Below are 16,434 nucleotides of genomic sequence, written 5' to 3' on the forward strand. Positions count from 1 at the left end.
AGGTGATACACTGCGCGGCGTTTGTAATGTTCCCAAATGGGTACTTGCACAAAACTTCATGCGGCGAATCACTGTCGAAAGGTACGGCCGCGTCAAACGATACACCGCAATGCTCTTGGCAATGCTATTCACCCATAAGAATCAAATAAACGGGGTGTAGAATTCGGTGCAGAAAGCGCGGCGGTACCTTTCCTGAAGGGTTCGCCGCGTGCAATTTTGACAAAATCAGACAATACCTTATACCACAGAAAACGATGAACGGTGAATAAATTTCTCCGTGTTTGAGAGCGGAAACATCCATTTTATTCACCCAGGGTTAGTACCGAAATGACAGTATAAGGCTATCTGACGTTAATCATCTTTCTCTTGCACGCGCACGGACGGGATAGGGTTTGTTTTCATACGGAAACGCTTCCGAAGCGTTTCCGTATGAAAACAAATCCTATCCTTCCCGTGCGCGTGCAAGAGAAAGATGATAAACGTCAGATAGAGCCTTATTTCGTTAAAAGCCGCCTGTTTGACATGTTCGCTATGGCAATTCGGGCGGCAAATAACTGCAGACGATGGCGTTTCATTGCGTTCCGATCCGTTTCAAATTGGCCCGGCGGCGGCCGCTACCCAAACCCGACGGAGAGCGATGTTCGTCTTTTTATTGTTTGACAGAAAGAGTCAGAAAACGGATGTGCGGTATTTCTCTTGCTAGTCCTAACGTGGTGTAAGTTGCCGTGTTTCCATTTGCCTAGAAGTGAAAAATTAGTGTTAACGCGGAAAAAAGCACCGAAATGGCTGACGAATACTTTTATGGTGAGTAGCAAACATTTTCCTGCGATTTTGGAATAGTGGTTTGTGGAATTCAGGCGTATTTAGCCCGATTTTCGTGAAAGTGGCTACCCGTCGCGAGTCGGCGTCTCTCGCTGCCATTTCGTAATGGGTAAAGAATGGCTGCCAAATTGCCGACGCAGCTTTTTGTAATGATGATGCGAAGATTTATTTCCTGGTCGATCGTTTTGTGAATGCTTGAGTTTTCGTAGTTGAATAGCCAAAAATATTCGTATAATAGTTATCGAACCTAATTCGGAATATTAGGAGGATTTCAGAATCTGTATATGATCCGCTACCCGGCATAATTTTGCCGGCATCCTAACCGCGCTCGCGCTACGGTCCTTCGGTGGCGTAGGCGCCTACCACAATCTTTTTCACGTTTTTGTTTACTTTTGCTTCTTCACTTGAAAACAGTGAGGTTAGTGTGCGCGCCAATAATAAAATGTAGCGTACTTTTGATTGCTTGAAGCATGTTTTCCTGATTCGTTGCCCGCGTGTTTTGGTTGGCTGTTTTCTAGAGAATTTCAAGAGTTGGTTCCTAAAGCAATTAAGCAATTTTGCCGTTTTGCACGTCATGATTATTAATTCTATTTGCAATCTAGGATGTGTCACGGTTAAATCCTCCACGATTCGGTAGTAGCAATAATGGCATCTATAGTTCATTTATTCAAAAACTATAAGTTTTTCCCATTTTTCATGACTAATTTTGACGATTTTGACTGGTCACAATGTAACATGTTAACAAATTGCAAAGAAAAGAATCCGCATGTCTCGAATAGAATATGAATTCACAAAATCCTACTCTTCTGAAAAGAGTGATAACCTCCTTACACTGCCGCCTGCATGTACCTATTATTGTATCTGATCAAACGGAAGTAACTACTGGAGGTTCTCCTTTACGTAGGTAAAAATAATCCACAGTTTCAGGCAGGTTTTGTTCTATTATTGGCAGGGGGGTTTTTGTCGACCAAATTTTATGAAATTTGTTCACAATATTCTTTGATATGCAAAGAATGTTTAGGCCAAATTTGAGCCTGTCAGTCATAAAAAACCCCTCTGCCAATAATAGAACAAAACCTGCCAAAGCCGTCATTCCCCCTATGTAGATGTATTCATGTTGAAATCCAATTTGTTTCCTCAACATTAATTTTTATACCTAGTTTAAAGTTTATTGAAAAAATCACATGAACTTTTTACATTAAATGCTTAGGTAAAGTCGGCATAGTATTATTAGGTTAACGGTTAATTAATAATAATTTACACATTCAAATGTTAAAATAATTTAGGCGAATCGGTTCCTATCAACAGTTGGCTCTTCTTTTCCTTCTTCAATGGATCTGCATTCCAACTGGAACTTGGTCTGCTATTTAACTTAGTATTCTATTAGCATTTCCTCAGTTATTAATTGGAAGCTTTTCTATGCCCGTCATTGCATGGGTATGTATCTGTATGGCAAGTACAATGTGTACAATATGCCCAGGGAGTCGAGCATGTTTCCCACCTGAAAACAACTTAGACTGGACCGTGAATCAAACTCGCCATCTCTAGATTGGCAATCCTACGCCTTTGCTCGCAAGGCTACTGGAGACCCCAGTTGGCTCTATTGACAATATATAAAAGCATGATGAACAAAGATGATAATTTCCGAAATAATATAATCCTTCATTATGATTAGCTACAAATCTTTTTGTTTTTCTTCTTTCGACAGGAGCTACCTTGAAGGAGGGCAACAAAACTGTGACCTGGGACCCAGACACCAAAGCCGAAGGCTACCCACGCACACACAAACTGATCATCAAGCAGTGTATTCTGGGACACGAAGCCGCCTCCGATGAATTCAACGTAGTGCAGGTAGAAACAATGACCATTCGGGATACCTTGCGCATTCCGATCGCCGTGCTGAAGGTCGGCGAAGCCCGGCAGTGTCGTCTGGATCTGGAATTCTCCGACTCGCCGGTGACGTTTACACTGGTAGAAGGCAAGGGACCGGTACACATCCATGGACAGCATTTGCTAGGCTCGCTTGTCGAGGAGTTCGAGGATATGGAAGAAATGGAAGAGGAAGTTCCAGAGGAAGAAGAAGACGACGAGGATGACGATGAGGAGGGTGGCCCACAAAAGAAGAAGCAGAAGCTCACCAATAACTCTAAGGGCAAGCCTGGTGGCCTTCCCGCTGGCAGTAATAGTGCCAAAAACAGCAAAAAGAAATAAGCTATCATCTCCTGAGGTCCCTTGGATACTGCGAACTAATGCACCCATACACTCAATGACTGTAAGTGTTTATGTTCGTTTTCCCTTCCCTTCCCTACAGAACATCCTGCTCCTTTTTAAAATTAAACATTAACAATATACACATCTGAAACAACAGCAGCATTCTACCACCAATAGGAATTGTAAGTCGAGTAAAGTCATTAATATCAATGCATAGTAACCACTCGGAATAAATATTAAACCGTTCCTTCTTCAATCAATAAATTCAAACAAGAACGGAGGAAGCAAATTGCTTCCTCGACTAAAAAAACAAATCCTAAATTTAATATTAAAGGTTAGTTCATAAGAAAGCTCACTTCCTATCCCCTTTACCACGCTCTGTTTTCCACTTCCGATGTATATTTCCTGTCGGCGCCTGCACATCTGTATCCAGGTTGTGCCGCAGAAAGGGCAGCATTTGCTGGAAAATAAAAATGAACTCCAGCGAGGTTCGACTCTTATCACCATTAAAATACCTCTTGATAACCCGAAGAAGGGCAAAATATTTGGTGGCCACTTAACTACAATCAGAGGCAGGCAATGGCATAAAGTGTAGCAAGGAATATGAAAGCGAGAAAGTTAGCGGATTAAGAAGAGGTACAAGAAACGTGAGAAAATAAAGAAATTAAAATACACATTCCAATGAGCGTAACCTATTCGTTGACCTTCGAAACTCCAATTTGAATTGCAGTGCTTATCATTTTCGCAAGTTCTTCGATATGGCTGTCTATTGATCACATTTTCGTACTTGGTTACTTTATCTTGCCAGGTATCTCGTGGGAACACTCCCCCCAAAGGGCTTCCTTTTCCCGAATACTAGTCTCCGTTCTCCACGCTGGAGCAACGAAGTTTCTTAATAGTTACAGTTCAGCCACGCTACAACCGATCAATTCCATTGCTAATGAAAATAATCGCTATTTGGACTTATGTTTCGTTAGCGATGAAGGGACACTCACATCCGTAAATATGGCTTCATCGCCACGAGTGAAGCTGATTGCACATCATCCCCCGTTAACAGTTTCGACCATAGTCTGCCTCATGTTGTCGTGGTTTCTCCGGTTTCATTCTACTATGACTACCGCAAAACTGGTCACAGTTGTAGTAGGTACTGAATTTTTCTCATCCTTCGATTGGGAGAACATTTTGGATCCAGAATACGCCAATAGTTCTTCGCGAACTTTCTCCATTTTTTTTACCGAAGACAATTCGTAATAAACAAAGCGCCACCGGCCACCTTGGCAGACAAACGCGCTTCAAATACTAAGCCGTATCAAGAGGAGGTGTTCGGTTTGTCAAACATCGAACAATCCCGATCAAACGCCTTTACGCCACATTCAACCGTGAGTACAAGAGGATCAGCAAGCGATGCTTTCATCTCTATCAGCGTAAGTTTCGATCACAACCTAAACAGTTTTGGAAATATGTGAAGGAACAGCACAAGGAGTCTGGACTGCCATCGTCAATGACGTTCAACGGAGTAACAGTTGCTACCACCCGTGAAATTTGCCACTTTTCTGAGAAATTTGCGAATGTTTTCTCTAGCGAGAATTTGACCGTGGAGCAAATTGAACTAGCATCGCAAGGGCAAGACACACCCCGCTTATGGTTCAAACACTCAACTTTATCAATATCGATGAAATGTTGATAGTCAGAGCCTCTTCAAAGCTGAAATCGTCGTTCAATCCAGGGCCAGATAGTTTCCCCTCCGCTTTTCTAAAAAGACACATTGAAGGATTGATGTGCATTTTTCGTAGGTCTATTGCAAGCGGCATTTTCCTTCCTGTTAGAAGTCAGCGAACATCCGGTCTACAAGAGGGGAACGAGACGTCGACAATTACCGAGGTATCACCTCTTTGAGCGCTGTTTCGAAACTATTCGAACTCGTGGTCATGGAGCCACTACATGCCCATTGTGAGCAAAATATCAGCGATGACCAACACGGCTGTCTGGACGTTCAACAGCTTCAAATCCCCTATGCCTAACTTCCTACATAACGGAAAGTATGGTGAGTCATGCTGGAACTGACGACTGACCTGTCTGCTGCCTTCGACATGGTAGACCACGATATAGCGATTGCGAAAATGGAAAGATTTGGCGTCAACGACAGACCTCTGGAATGGTTTCGTACGTACATGTCAGGTCGAGAGCTAAGTGTTATCATTGGAGATGATCAAGCACCTCCGTTCATTTACACATCAGGCATCCCACAGGGCAGTCACGGAAAAAAGATGCCATCCAATTAAGCTAATGACTACAGGATACTTTAATCAAACGCATAAGCGAAGTGAAAGACCTAGGAATGATTTTGGACTCTCAACTAACGTTTAAACAATATATCTCCTATATTGTGGACAAGGCTTCCCGTACGTTGGGGTGACCAAAAAGTTTACATATGTGTACTGCCTGAAATCGATGCGATGTATTGCTCGCTATCCCGATCGATCATAGAATATCGCTCGGCGTTGAAAGGTCTGAATCTGTGCAGCTACATTTTCTACGCTTTGCGCTTCATATATTCCCATGGAGGAATCCTTTCCGACTTCCAAGATTTGAAAGCCGTTGTCTTTTAATTCGTCTGGAACTGCTCCATGTACGAAGGAACGTGACAAAAGCTTTGTTTGTTGCTGATGTTCTACAAGGTCGCGTAGACTGCCCAAGAATCCTGGACAAAATTAACATTAATGTCGCAACCCGAGCGTTACGCAACAACATTATGCTCCGTCTACCGTTTCGACGCATATAAACTATAGCCTATACACGGAGCCGTCATGAGTCTGCAGAGTTTTTTTTTTAGCAGGATGGCCTCATTATTTGATTTTAACGTTTCTCGTCTAACGCTTCGTCAACGATTCTCCAGTGTATTTTTAAGATTGGAAAATTAACTATTTTTAAATTGTGTATCAATTTGATTCGACAAATAGAATTAAGATTAGAATAAGACCAAACATTATTGGGGCGCTAGAATGCCTGTTGATGTATAAACCAATAAAGAATAAAGATTTGTACTGCCGTGAATCGCAAGTCAGCCCCATCGGTATATGGAATCAATATACAGATGGGACTGACTTGCGATTCACGGCAGTGTAGTGGTGTCGAACCTGCGATTTGCAAATGTTCATAAATTACGTAACGCTGTAGGGGGAGGGATGGAGTCAGTTTAAGTGTTACTAGACGAAGATACCCTTCCTGCTGCTTAGAGTAAATATGAATACCGTATTCAAATTTGTGATTGTCCCCAAAAATGCTAAATCCATAATAGGTACGCATGTACCAGTTGTTGCACTATTCTTAATTTTGGTTCCTATTACGTCCCCGTAACGCTGGGTAGACACCTTTGCGTGGTGTGTTACGGTGTAAGATCTACCACGGTCGCATTGTCAGCTACAGGCAAATCCTGACCCAACGAATACCTTCCCCAATATCCAACTCCGTGGTACTTATGAGGGTGTCGCTGAGTCGGGGGCCTCTCGTTAAGTAAGTACTACACCAACATTTCCTTCCCCTCCCAAGTTACGGTGAAGATGGGCGTGGCCAGGAGTAGTAATCCTCATGCTTTTGTGATTTTTATATTAGAATGAAATCATGGACCACACCCACCTTGATTTCTGATAGCAATCTGCATAAGGATTTCAAAAGAAAAACATGAGTATCACTAGTGTCCAATCTACGAAGTACACCGTAACTATGCTAAGCTATGCTAAGCATGCTATGCTGCTATTCTTAATTTTGGTTCCTATTATGGGAATTACCATTGTTTTTTATGGGGATTGGCCATAATGTGACCACTAGTGCGATAACTGGTACAAAGAACGACAAAAACTAAGCAAAATCAATTTGTACAATTGGTTTGTTTGTTTTGAAGAAGATTAAAATTGATATCGTGTTGTATGAATATAGTTTACTGATCAGAACATGTTTTGTGGTGATATGATATGCCACTTGGCGGCAGTGATGCTATAATCACAACTGCTACATCTACCCTAGTTTTTGTATTGTAAGCTCCTAAAATGTTTTTTGTCTTTATTATACAAACGCGCTAATAACGCACGAAAGTTCTATGAGAAGTTGAACCGTTCACGTAAGGGCCACGTGCCACAGCACGATATGTGTAAGGACATAAACGGGAACCTTCTTACGAACGAGCGTGAGGTGTTCCAAAGGTGGCGGCAGCACTACGAAGAGCACCTGAATGGCGATATGGCAGACAACAATGGCGGTATGGTAATGAACCTAGGAGCACGCGCGCAGGACATGCGACTTCCGGCTCCGAATCTCCAGGAAATCCAGGAGGAGATCGGCCGGCTGAAAAACAACAAAGCCCCTGGAGTTGACCAACTACCAGGAGAGCTGTTTAAACACGGTGGTGAAGCACTGGCTAGAGCGCTGCATTGGGTGATTACCAAGGTTTGGGAGGATGAGGTTCTGCCGCAGGAGTGGATGGAAGGTGTCGTGTGTCCCATCTACAAAAGGGCGATAAGCTGGATTGTAGCAACTACCGCGCAATCACATTGCTGAACGCCGCCTACAAGGTACTCTCCCAAATTTTATGCCGTCGACTAACACCAATTGCAAGAGAGTTCGTGGGGCAGTACCAGGCGGGATTTATGGGTGAACGCTCTACCACAGACCAGGTGTTCGCCATACGTCAGGTATTGCAGAAATGCCGCGAATACAACGTGCCCACACATCATCTATTCATCGACTTCAAAGCCGCATATGATACAATCGATCGGGACCAGCTATGGCAGCTAATGCACGAAAACGGATTTCCGGATAAACTGATACGGTTGATCAAGGCGACGATGGATCGGGTGATGTGCGTAGTTCGAGTTTCAGGGGCATTCTCGAGTCCCTTCGAAACCCGTAGAGGGTTACGGCAAGGTGATGGTCTTTCGTGTCTGCTATTCAACATCGCTTTGGAGGGAGTAATACGAAGGACAGGGATAGACACGAGTGGTACGATTTTCACGAAGTCCGTCCAGTTATTTGGTTTCGCCGACGACATTGATATCATGGCACGTAACTTTGAGAGGATGGAGGAAGCCTACATCAGACTGAAAAGCGAAGCTAAACGGATTGGACTAGTCATCAACACGTCGAAGACGAAGTACATGATAGGAAGAGGCTCAAGAGAGGTCAATGTGAGCCACCCACCACGGGTTTCTATCGGTGGTGACGAAATCGAGGTGGTTGAAGAATTCGTGTACTTGGGCTCACTGGTGACCGCCGATAACGATACCAGCAGAGAAATTCGGAGACGCATAGTGGCTGGAAATCGTACGTACATTGGACTTCGCAAGACGCTCCGATCGAATAGAGTTCGCCGCCGTACCAAACTGACTATCTACAAAACGCTTATAAGACCGGTAGTTCTCTACGGACACGAGACCTGGACGATGCTCGTGGAGGACCAACGCGCACTGGGAGTTTTCGAAAGGAAAGTGTTGCGTACCATCTATGGTGGCTTGCAGATGGCGGACGGTACGTGGAGGAGGCGAATGAACCACGAGTTGCATCAGCTGTTGGGAGAACCATCCATCGTTCACACCGCGAAAATCGGAAGACTGCGGTGGGCCGGGCACGTAGCCAGAATGTCGGACAGTAATCCGGTGAAAATGGTTCTCGACAACGATCCGACGGGAACAAGAAGGCGAGGTGCACAGCGGGCAAGGTGGATCGATCAGGTGGAGGACGACTTGCGGACCCTCCGCAGACTGCGTGGTTGGCGAAGTGCAGCCATGAACCGAGCTGAATGGAGAAGTCTTTTATGTGCAGCACAGGCCACTCCGGCCTTAGTCTGATGATAAATAAAATAAATACAAACTTGTTAGCCCCAGACTAGCTCATCACTTGCCCTGAAATGTGTATGAGCCGTCTGCCCCCACTCGCATATCAGTCCCATTTGAAAAATCACGATATCGAGAAAATTGCGATTAAACATTGTTACATTAAATTATGTTTTATCGCAAAAGGAAACAGTAAATTTTAAAGTGGTCGCTAAAAACGCTTGTATTGTAACATAAATATTTCGTTGTAATTGAAAATATACTGAAAACACTTGTTTTTTATGAGAAAATTATTATAAACTCATATGGGACACGTTATGTAAGTGCTCCCTCCATCAAACGAAAAAACACCCGCATACCAGTCCCATCACTCACTCATTTGTTTTGCGCTTCGACAGTTCGAACTTCGCGAGCACAGTGGATAAGCAAATTTTCGTGTTGTAACTAGAAAATTGCTATTAATTGGTGGTAAAAATGTCTCTCGAGATGATTAACCCTTTCCCGCCCACGACTTTTTTCAAAGATTTCAATAGGAAGGAATCATCTTTGAGAGCAGCTAGGCGCAGCGTCTCTTGAAGATGGCTGGAGAGATATTCGATCCGCCATTGGTAGCACCGCAACCGCTGCACTTGGCACGGTGCCCCCGGATCAGAGAAACGACTGGTATGACGGCGAATGTGAACAGTTGGCAGAAGAGATAAATGCAGCATGGGCGTGATTGCTGCAACACCGCACGAGGGCGAACGAGGCACGATATAAATGGGCGCGGAACAGACAAAACTCGATTTTCCGGAGGGAAAAGCGCCAGCAGGAAGATCGAAACCTTGAAGAGACGGAGCAACTGTACCGCGCTAATAACACTCGAAAGTTCTATGAGAAGTTAAACAGTTCTCGTAAGGGCCACGTGCCACAGCCTGATATGTGTAAGGACATCAACGGGAACCTTCTTACGAACGAGCGTGAGGTGATCCAAAGGTGGCGGCAGCACTACGAAGTACACCTGAATGGCGATGTGGCAGACGAAGATGGCGGTATGGTGATGGACCTGGGAGAACGCGCGCAGGACATAATTCTACCGGCTCCGGATCTCCAGGAAATCCAGGAGGAGATTGGCCGGCTGAAGAACAACAAAGCCCCTGGGGTTGACCAACTACCAGGAGAGCTATTTAAACACGGTGGTGAGGCACTGGCTAGAGCGCTGCACTGGGTCATTATCAAGATTTGGGAGGAGGAAGTTTTGCCGCAGGAGTGGATGGAAGGTGTCGTGTGTCCCATCTACAAAAAGGGCGATAAGCTGGATTGTAGCAACTACCGCGCAATCACATTGCTGAACGCCGCTTACAAGGTACTCTCCCAAATTTTATGACGTCGACTAGCACCAACTGCAAGGGAGTTCGTGGGGCAGTACCAGGCGGGTTTTATGGGTGAACGCTCCACCCCGGACCAGGTGTTCGCCATTCGCCAAGTACTGCAGAAATGCCGCGAATACAACGTGCCCACACATCATCTATTCATCGACTTCAAAGCCGCATACGATACAATCGATCGGGACCAGCTATGGCAGCTAATGCACGAACACGGTTTTCCGGATAAACTGACACGGTTGATCAAAGCGACGATGGATCGGGTGATGTGCGTAGTTCGAGTTTCAGGGGCATTCTCGAGTCCCTTCGAAACCCGCAGAGGGTTACGGCAAGGTGATGATCTTTCGTGTTTGCTATTCAACATCGCTTTGGAAGGGGTAATACGAAGAGCAGGGATTAACACGAGTAGTGGTACAATTATCAATAAGTCCATCCAGCTATTTGGTTTCGCTGACGACAAAGATATTATGGCACGTAACTTCAAAAATATGGAGGAAGCCTACATCAGACTGAAGAGGGAAGCTAAGCGGATCGGACTAGTCATCAACACGTCGAAGACGAAGTACATGATAGGGAAGAGGTTCAAGAAAAGACAATGTGAGCCACCCACCGCGAGTTTGCGGTGGTGACGAAATCGAGGTGGTAGAAGAATTTGTGTACTTGGGCTCACTGGTGACTGCCGAAAACGATACCAGCAAAGAAATTCGGAGACGCATAGTGGCTGGAAATCGAACGTACTTTGGACTCCGCAAGACGCTCCGATCGAATAGAGTTCGCCGCCGTACCAAACTGACAATCTACAAAACGCTAATTAGACCGGTAGTCCTCTACGGACACGAGACCTGGACGATGCTCGTGGAGGACCAACGCGCACTTGGAGTTTTCGAAAGGAAAGTGCTGCGTACCATCTATGGTGGGGTGCAGATGGCGGACGGTACGTGGAGGAGGCGAATGAACCACGAATTGCATCAGCTGTTGGGAGAAAAATCCATCGTTCACACCGCGAAAATCGGACGACTGCGATGGGCCGGGCACGTAGCCAGAATGTCGGACAGTAACCTGGTGAAAATGGTTCTCGACAACGATCCGACGGGCACAAGAAGGCGAGGTGCGCAGCGGGCAAGGTGGATCGATCAGGTGGAAGATGACTTGCGAACCCTCCGTAGACTGCGTGGTTGGCGACTTGTAGCCATGGACCGAGCCGAATGGAGAAGACTCTTATATACCGCACAGGCCACTTCGGCCTTAGTCTGAATAAAAAAAAAAATAATAATCTTTGAGAAAAATGCTAGAACAAAAGTTATTTGGCATAGCCAAAATTAGTGGAAATCGAAAAAAAAGTTTTTGATTGTAAAACAATAGTTAATTGATTGTTTTCAATAGTTTCACTGTTTGTACTCAAAATTGATTATATTTCCAGTCTAATGGAACCATAAAGATGTGTCCAATATTCCTTTTTGTTGTTGAAATAATTCGATGAAGGTTAGAAGGTGCAAAATTTGATGGTGCACCACAGCAGAGCATTAATGAATAAAGCTTCCAATGAATGATTAAATTTGTTATGATTAGACCATTCAACTCTATGATTAAAGATTATGATTAATGATTAATTCATTTTTGAAAATGAATGATGATTATGATTAATGATTAAATTAATTTTTAACAATGATTAACGATTATGATTAATGAATAAAACGTTTGAAGTATGATTAATGATTGCTGATCGTGATTAAATGTTGACACAATATGTGTATGATTAATGATTAACGATCGATATGATTAATGATTAATGATTATGAATAATCAAATTAAATGATTTGCATAGTGAACAATAATCAAGTAACCGTTCGACCAAATTATGGTAAAAACCTTTAAAAATGTATGATTATGATTAAAGATTAATGAATAAAAGCGATGTATGCAATGATTAAAATGAATGATTAATGAATAAACTCAAAACAATCATGAATATGATTAGTGATTAATGATTAAATGCAAAAATCTATGATTAACGATTAGTGATTCATGATTGAATAGTATTTTTTGTATGATTATGATTAATGAATAATGATTAAATAATCCATTATTCATTAATCATGATTAAATCTATGATTAATCACTAATGCTCTGCACCACAGACACCATGGGCGGGAGAGGGTTAAACTGTACGGCAGTGATAGTGAAAGCGTTGAAAGTGTTGACATGGAGGAAGATTTTTGTGGATACGAATCGTTTAACACGGATTCGAATGAAAGGTACGAGAAGTTTCCGGAAGGTATGCGCCGCTCATGGGCAATGTTTTTAAATCGACAACATGTGTTAGATAATGTTGCCTCTGGCCAGTTTGATGACGGCAAAGCCGCAAATGCTGATAATCTTCCGGTGGGTCCGGAAGGTTCCCGTCCATCAACATTGTGTTTGAATCGATAGAGTGTGGAAAATGAAGATTTCGTTGATCAGCTCGATGACGGTAAAGTTGATGGTGATTCTCCTCCGGATGATACTGTAAGTATCGCTCGAGTCGCTAGTGATTATAGCATTGATTTGGAACAGTGGCGCCAGGAGTGGGTGGGGCAGGTAGGACATGTCCTACGCATGAAAATACCTGGGTAGGACAGTCGAAGCATTGTCCTACTCATGATTATGGCAAGAACATATCATATGGATAACTATAAGATCAAATACTATCAATACCATTTCAATTTTTAGATCTATTAAAATACCATTAAAACGTTTCAAAGTTAATCAGAGGTTTGAAAGTTTATCAGACGTTAAACTGACAATCGTGGAGGTTTCCATAAATTGTAAAGGAGAAATCTATTCCGAATAGCTTCTCAGAGTCTATGAGGAATTTTCCAAAAAGTGCTCTATGATGTATTGAGATTTTCCAAGGAGTTATGAAGTTTCTAAAAGTTTCTGTTTCCATAAAATCGTTGAAAACATTCTGAAAGTACGTAATTATATTTGCTAGTTCAGGGAGGCTCAGAGAGTTTCTTAAATTTTAAAAGAATGGGCCTTTTCACGAGACGTTTAAAAACAGCTGATTTTATCGTCAATTGACAGTTCTTCTATGAAAGTGACAGCTTCGGGCTTGCAGGCCTGTTCAGCGGTTGTAAACAAGTGCAGTCTCGGCAGTGTCACATGAAAAGGCCTATTGACAGGTTGACTGGTGAATTAATTAAAAGCTGAATATCTAAACAAGGATATGGCTTAGCTTAGGGGCTGTCCACAAACCACGTAGACCGAAATTTCACTTTTTCAAACCCCCCTCCCCCCTAGTAGACTTTCGTAGACTTTTACAAAACCCCTCCCTCCCCCCATGATGTCTAAGTAGACTTTACCAAAATCACACTGAACAAAATCCAACAAAACTAAAATCAAATTGAAATGAAATCAAATTTAATCCTCTGTCCATAACTCCTGAAATCAAATCTCAAAGCCAATTAATTTTATTACTGGTGAATACAACTCCTCCTAAAGGTGTGCACCACCATCGTCGACATTTTTGCATCGACGCGCCACTGATAAAATCTGTTACGCATCTGACCTATAATTCTCAACGCCGGTTCAAAATTGTGAAAATCGTGAATTTCTGAATTTAGAAAAAAATCTAGAATGTCAAGTTTACATTCCAATAAGTTTTGCGTGGAAATTTCGTAATATTTCCCAATTGATAACCTTGAAATACTCCAAAGAACTCTCCGTGATAATTCCGAATAATCATCGGTTGAAATCCCAAGATTTTTCTTCTAAATTCCAAAAGTTTTTCGGTCAAAAAACCCGAGTAATTTTCCGTGAAAATTTAGAATTATTTCCCGAGGTAATTTTTAGTTTAAACGGACATTCCGAAATATTTCCCGTGGAATGATTTCCTACGATATTTTTTAATTTCTCTTGCAAATTTAGAGCAATTTCTTGAGGAAATTTAAATAAAACTTATGGGCATTCCAAAAAATATTTTCTGAATAATTTTCGGTGGAAATTATGGAGAATTTTCAGTTGAACTTTTTGTGAACTTCTCGTAAACAATTTAAATAAATTTTCATGGAAATTTGGAAGGCTTTTTTTTTACAAAAATTACAAATATTTTTTTGTGGAAACTCAAACTGTTTTTGGTGAGAAATTCAAATAATTTATCGTGGAAGTTTTAAACAATTTATTTTGAAATTTCGAAAATTTTCCATCGATAATTCCTAAGAACTTACATTAAAACTGCCGAAGGAGACCTTACGAAGGAGAATTTTTCACGGGCATTTCGAATAATTTTGCTTATATTTACAAAGTATTCCTCGCGAAAATTCCGAAGAATTTCCGAAATTAAGCAAAACATTTCGGGGACTTCCCAGAAAATCTCCAGTGAATATTCTGAAGGGTTTTTCGCGGAAATTTCGGAGAATTCCCTTCACAAGTTCCAAAGAATATCTTTTGGGCAATAATGAAATTCATTAAATTTTTAAGGAGAAATGCAAGAGATTATATCGGTAAAGTCTTGCAAAAAAAAAAACGGAACATCCTAAAAAAATCAAACAAGTGAACTTCGCACGAAGCTGCTGTATACATCGCTTTTAAAAAACATAAAATCAAAAAGTCTACGTAGACTTTTGGTATATCCCCCCGTCCCCCTTCGTAGACTATCGTAGACTTTTTCGAAACCCCTCCCTCCCCCCTTAAGAGTCTACGTGGTTTATGGACAGCCCCTTAGCTTCCATGAGTTTATTGGATTGTGTAGGAATCGAAAATATACCTAGTTAATTTCTGAAGGTTTGAATTTCTAGAAGTTAGTTATAATGGCTTGAAATCAACCAATATTTTATATAATTTATAGGGGAAGTGCACCGGTTTTAGCCAACTTAGTGCCTAATTTGGCCAACCCTGAAAATACATATTTATCCAAAATAATCGATCAGTTGAAAGCAGCATTGAACCGTGAGGGATATATGCCTTGTTGGAACTAATAAAACCCTATGCGAATTGCTTTATTTTTGGAGTTGGCCAAATTAGGAACATGTCCAAAACCGATACAGTTCCCCTAAGAATTCATAATCACTTCTGAAAATTCGTAAAAAGCCACAAGCCACAAGCCTTTTGAACATGTTCTAAAAACACTGTAATGATTGTCTTAATACACCCAGGTTTTTTTTAACACGGTTTGGTTTTCGTCGTTTAAGACCTTCAGCGTCAATGAAACAATGAGTTAACCCCACGAAAAAAATCACAAAAAATCAAAGAAAATTCAAGTGGTATTTAAAAAGCTGTGAAAGTTCGGGTTAACCGAGAAATTAATAAATTCCAACCGCGTAACCTGGGTGTAGTCATACGGAGTTTTATAACTTATTTGAGGATGTCCGAAAAAATCTTTTGAAATCCGAGAGGATCTCCGGAAAGTCGCTGAAATTCCGTGAAAGTATTCTATGGGTTTGATAATCCAGTGTTTGTCCTACCCACGTCTCGGAACGTGGCGGCGCCTCTGATTTGGAAGGAAGCTATTTTGCCGAGCAACGTAGAAAACGTAAACAAACCAAAAAGGAACAACGCAAAGCTGTTGTGGCCAAAAAACGTCGTATTTCCCATCCTCCGAAGCTCGTTGTTTGTAACTGAATTTGAATTACCAACAATTGTTTTGTTTGCTCACATACGATAGCACAACTGGTTAAAATCACAATACAAAACCGCAAAAGCGAAAATATCCGATGATTTTCATCAATTTTATGTAAAATAGCTAATGGTACTGATATTCGGGTGCTTTTCATATGGGAAGCAGATGATTTGGTATTTTTTCACACATGGACATTAAAAAACACAATATTCGGTGTGATTTTGGAAGTACATTAAATAATATAGTGTAATAATAGTATCATAAGGTTAACTCAAAATTGACAAAAAGTCATATGGGACTGTTATGCGAGTGGGGGCAGCGTAGGTAATGCGGTAATGCTCTGACTGACAGACCCCTCCCCACTACAACTAGTGAGTGAGCCCTAATTTACTTATTTTGTTACAGGTGCCCGTGCCAATCTATTAGCATTAGCATTGAGCATTTCGCACAAATTCGTAGGTGGTATAAGCCCAGACTATTGTATGAGAGTAGCATCACTTTCATCCGTTACCACCACGGGGATGACAAGCTACGCCATCTTTGTCACATCTTTTCTGAGTCACCAATACGAGTGCACTGCGAATGCAACATAAACAATTCCTAGGGTGAAAATGAT

At 42.0% G+C, this 16,434-nt stretch overlaps 1 protein-coding gene across 1 annotated transcript; it reads left to right on the forward strand.

Annotated features, from left to right (window-relative positions):
- Nucleotides 1-644: 644 nt before the first annotated feature.
- Nucleotides 645-3,707, forward strand: LOC134224274 (nucleoplasmin-like protein). The gene is made up of 2 exons (XM_062703611.1): nucleotides 645-804; nucleotides 2,531-3,707. Exons 1-2 carry the CDS (start codon nucleotides 783-785, stop codon nucleotides 3,031-3,033), a joined length of 525 nt encoding a protein of 174 aa, XP_062559595.1. The 5' UTR covers nucleotides 645-782; the 3' UTR covers nucleotides 3,034-3,707.
- The last annotated feature ends 12,727 nt before the right edge of the window (nucleotides 3,708-16,434 follow it).

The sequence above is a fragment of the Armigeres subalbatus genome, chromosome 1, assembly GCF_024139115.2.
Source record: "Armigeres subalbatus isolate Guangzhou_Male chromosome 1, GZ_Asu_2, whole genome shotgun sequence".
In the NCBI taxonomy this organism is placed as follows: domain Eukaryota; kingdom Metazoa; phylum Arthropoda; class Insecta; order Diptera; family Culicidae; genus Armigeres; species Armigeres subalbatus.